Raw genomic sequence first — 4,988 nt, 5'->3', positions numbered from 1 at the left:
TTTAGAGATTCTAATTAGTCACTTTTAATAACTGCTGGGGATTTTTACTTGAGATTAAGGGATGTCATGACATGACAGATTCCTTCTGCCAACTTTTGCTTTTGAGGTGACAGTAATTGAGGTTCTTGGGGGAGATGAGCTCAGAACAGGCTGTGCTTATAACTCCAGGCCTGACCATCCCCACAGATCACACATGCACACTTGCACAAGTGCACACAGACCCTCAAACACACACAAACTTACATACACGCACATACAATCACAACTGTAGCCACTTCTTTGACAACACAGATCAGACTGGTGAGTAATTCTCCATCTTTGTCATAGAGATCAGATTCTTAGAAATCTCATCTAGGGAAAAGTTATATTTTTCAGTTCTTGGGATACAGAAGAGACGTGGCAGATGCTGCCAGAATAGGGATTATTCCTTTTTAGATCATAGCAGTGACATATTAGCTTTTCTTCACCACTCTTCAGGCATCTCTGTTTTAGCTCCCTCTTAAGTGGTTCCAACCAGATTAAAAGGAGTGGATGGAGATGCAGTGCTCAACTGGTTATGATTCAGATGCTGGCAGATTCTGCACTGAAACACTGCTGGGAGAAAACGACATCCTGATTGTTCCCTTTCTCAATTTATCAGGCAAGGAGTTAGAACTTTTGAGCCTGAGCTTAACTCAGGAGAAGGAGAAACTCTGATTTGTGATTCAGGCTGAATGTATGAGAAATGTCACTATGAGCTGTGCAAGTTGAGAGCCTATCTGAAGGTGCTTTGGCAGAGCAATCTGGGCTTAGACTCCAGGCTGCTGCACACAGTGCCTTCAGGCCCTTCCCTGTGGCCTCTATCCTTTTCCCTCACACAGGCAACAGGACTGAAAATAATGTGGATTCCAGGCTGGGGTGTCCTATTGGGATTGTTCAAGTAAAAGTTCCATAGTCTGATCCCTTTCTCTATTCCAGAGGATTATAGAGCTTAAAGGAAGTCAGAGAAGTTGACCAAAAGCAATCATTTTATAGGTGAGGTAACTGAGGCCAAGGGAACTGTGTGAGTTTTTCAAGTCAAAGGAAGTTATTGGGGCTGCATTTCAGTGCCTAGGCTCTCTGCCTGCTATTTAGTTCCCTCTCTTGCCTTCTTCTGCTCCCTGGTTGTCCTTTGTTCCTGTTTGATTTCAATGTAGCTTCCATTGATTGATTAACTGGAAGGTACTCTCAATGAAGTTTTCCTCCTTTCTTTCTGACTTTCCTTTGTCTCTATTCTTTTATAGGAATCTAACTTCTGACACTCTAATAATCATGGTTAATTTAGAATCAATGACTTCCTACATTTAATGTTGTGCTGAGGCCAGGGGGTTAAATGACTTGCCCAGGGTCACAAAACTAGTAACTACTAAATGTGTGAGGCTGGATTTGAACTTAGGTCCTCCTGACTTCAGGGATACTTCTCTCCACTGAGCCATCTAGCTGCTCTACCTTCATACACTGTAAAATTTATTTTTACTAATGGAAAAAGCATTTAGTTCTCTGCCTAAATGCCTCAGGTACCCTGGATGTCCATGAATCATGGTCAAGTGGCAAGGACATTCAAATTAGATGAAATGGACTTCAGGGGCACAGAAATTTAATTGACAGAAACAGGGAACATATCCTGCAATGCAAAGAAGTCCAATATAATTTTACATTTTCTTCTTCACATTATGATGATAACAATTTTGAAATTAATCTTTTGGCCATGAGCTCATATTTAATTCCACCAATTTATTAGGAAATACACATTTCTTCAATGATTTTTAATTATTTGACATAATTTTATTATAATGCAAATATTAGTAAAATTACTATAGCAATATCAACAATAACTTATAATTATTAAGCTTTCTTCTGGCTAAGATTGATCTAGATATGTTTAATTTTTGTCCCTGTGGCCTCTATGTAAGCAGTGTTTTCCTATCATCCATGTGCATCAGATTTATCTCTTTATCTTTCATTCTTCTGTCACAGCAACATTTCTGTTTTGCCTTTAGGAAAACCATGACTTCAGTTTATATTCAGATAAAAATTTTTTACAGTGAAAAGCAATAAATATTTAAGAATCTCTGAAGTTACTATGCTATGATTGTCTGCATTATGGTGTTACATTTTGTTTAATTGAGAAATGCATTTTACTGCATTTAAAGGGGAGAAATAAAATTAAAAAGTACACAGCAGTAAACAAATAAAAAAACTACTATAGGGAAAGAAAAGACGGTTATTTCTGAACATGTGTCATATATATCATATAGGTTTTCTTGATAAGAAAATTTATTGCTTGATATAAATCATTTCTTGCATTCTAAAGTGTACATGGCAAGATTTTCTCCTTTTCCTATTTTACTTTTTACTTTTAAATAATCAATATAAAAAAAAATGATCTGAACTTATGAGTCTAGTCTTATGTGATCTATGAAATATCAATGCCATTCTAAAAAAAGGCAAATCTATTTACCTAAATATACAATCAAATAAATACATAAACACATGAGACAGAAAATAGAATTAAATCCCCATTTAAAAAAAATTACAATACTTCAAGATAAGAATACTTCACCAAGAATGTAAAAAAATTAGAAAAGTAGTGGGAGTAAAATATTTTCTAAAACTCTCTATTTCTATAATAACTAAGGAGTAATGCAGATCAACTCATTGGTAAGAAATGTGCAGAATATGATTTTGAACTCCCGGTTTTATAACAGAAAATTCTCTCTTCATTCCCAGGTCACTTTGGATCTGAATATCATTCTGTCCTAGAGAATAAAGAATGCAGTCTAAGAATGATATCCTCTGCATTTTACATATGCTTCGGATTATAATTGGAATCTTTGGGAATGGTTTACTCCTTTTCTTGTATAGCTTTAATTTAATCACTGGTCAAAGGATAAGACCAATAGATACGATTTTTGTTAATTTGTTCCTTTCCCATATTATAATGCTTCTTTTCAGGGAGTTCCCACAGCAACCCAAGTGTGTATCCAGAAATTTTCCTGAGTGACATTGAATGCAAAATCATTGTTTATCTGCAGAGAGTTTCTCAGGGACTTTCACTTTGCAATACCTGCCTCTTGAGTGTCTTCCAGGCCATCACAGTCAGTTCCAACAACCCCAAATGGGACAAGCTCAAAGCCAAAGCCCCCAAATACATTGTTCCATCGTGTGTCTTCATGTGGGTACTCAATTTGTTGGTAGATGTAGTTGTGCCTCTCCATGTGACTGGCCCTGGGAACAACACATTCAGTCACCTTAAGAAGAACCTTGGATACTGTTCAATAGACTGGCATGCCATAACAACTTCCAATCTTGTTATGTGGAAGACACTTTACGATGTGGTATTTCTGGGATTTATGGCCATTTCCAGTGGCTACATGGTATCTATTTTGTTCAGACACAAATGGCAAGTCCAATACCTTCATAACACTTGTGTCAACCCTATTGCCACCCCAGAAACCAGAGCCACTAAAGTAATCTTGTTGCTCATGATTTCCTTTGTATGCTTTAATTCATTTAGTTCGATCTTTGTTATTGTAATGGAAAAATCTAAAGATACAAGCCAGTGGATTATGCATATGTCTGCAATTTTTAGTTCATTTTACCCAACAGTAAGTCCTTTTGTTTTAATCAGTAGTGATTCACAGATCCTCAGTTGTTGTAATATTTTCAAAAGAAAAAATATTCTCATTCTCATTCATTAAAATCTCAGAACAGAGACATTGAAACTATGAAATTTCAAAGAAGAAAATAAATTCTAAAATCTCAGTTCAAAACTTTAAAAAAAATAATTATAACTTTTTATTGAAAGAACCCCTGACTGGGCAATTTTTTACAACATTATCCCTTGCACTCACTTCTGTTCCATCTTTTCCCCTTCCTCCCTCCACCTCCTCCCCCAGATGGCAAGCAGTTCTATACATGTTAAATATGTCACAGTATTTTCTAGATACAACATATGTGTGCAGAACTGAACAGTTCTCTTGTTGTACAGGAAGAGTTGGATTCAGAAGGTTAAAAAAAAAAAAAAACCCGGGAAGAGAAACAAAAATGCAAACCATTTACGTTCATTTCCCAGTGTTCTTTCTGCTAATAGTTTTCCTAATATTGAATCAGCCCTACATTCTTGGTATAAAATTTACTTGCTCATAGTGTATTATCCTGGTGATGATTTTCTCTAATCTTTTTGCTAATATTGTATTTATGATTTTAGCATCAATATTCATTAGGAAGATTGGTCTATAATTTTCTTTCTCTGTTTTCAACCTACCTGGTTTAGGTATCAGTATCATGTCTGGGTCATGAAAGGAATTTGATAGGACTCCTTCAATCCCTATTTTTTTCAAATAGTTTATATATCATTGGAGTTAATTCTTTAAATATTTGGTAGAATTTACATGTAAATCCATTTGGTCCTGGGATTTTTCTTAGAGTGTTGAGTAATAGCTTATTCTATTTCTTTTTCTAAAATGGGATGGCTTAACCATTTTACTTCTTCCTCTGTTAATTTGGGTAAGCTATATTTTTGAAGATATTCTTCCATTTCATTTATCTGATTTATTGGCATAAAGTTGGACAAAGTAACTCCTAATTATTGCTCTAATTTTCTTTTCATTAGTGGCAACCTCTCCCTTCTCATTTTTATGACTAACAATTTAATTTTCCTCTTTTCTTTTAAATCACATTTACTGAAGATTTATATATATTTTGTTGTTTTTCTTTTCACAAAACCAACTTTTAGTTTTATTTATTAATTCAATAGTTTTTTTGTTACTTTCAGTTTTATTAATCTCTTCTTTTATTTTTAAAATTTCAAGTTAATGTTTGACTGGGTGTTTTTAATTTGTTTTTTTTTTCTAGCTTTTTAATCTGTAAGCCTAATTCTTTGACCCTCTCTTTCTCTATTTTATGCAAGTAGACCTCTAGAGATATAAAATTTCCCCTTATTACTGCTTTGGCTAAATCCCACACAT

General features: G+C 34.7%; 1 protein-coding gene across 1 annotated transcript; it reads left to right on the top strand.

Annotated features, from left to right (window-relative positions):
• The first annotated feature begins 2,791 nt into the window (after positions 1-2,791).
• On the top strand, positions 2,792-3,769 carry LOC116420117 (vomeronasal type-1 receptor 4-like). Its single transcript, XM_031943709.1, is given in 3 exon segments — positions 2,792-3,010; positions 3,012-3,690; positions 3,693-3,769. Coding segments are annotated over 3 exon segments (975 nt in total).
• The last annotated feature ends 1,219 nt before the right edge of the window (positions 3,770-4,988 follow it).

This window comes from Sarcophilus harrisii, chromosome 6, assembly GCF_902635505.1.
Source record: "Sarcophilus harrisii chromosome 6, mSarHar1.11, whole genome shotgun sequence".
NCBI classification, from domain to species: Eukaryota; Metazoa; Chordata; class Mammalia; order Dasyuromorphia; family Dasyuridae; genus Sarcophilus; species Sarcophilus harrisii.
Note: the sequence above shows the minus strand (reverse complement) of the source record. Positions and strands in the feature narration are given on the sequence as shown.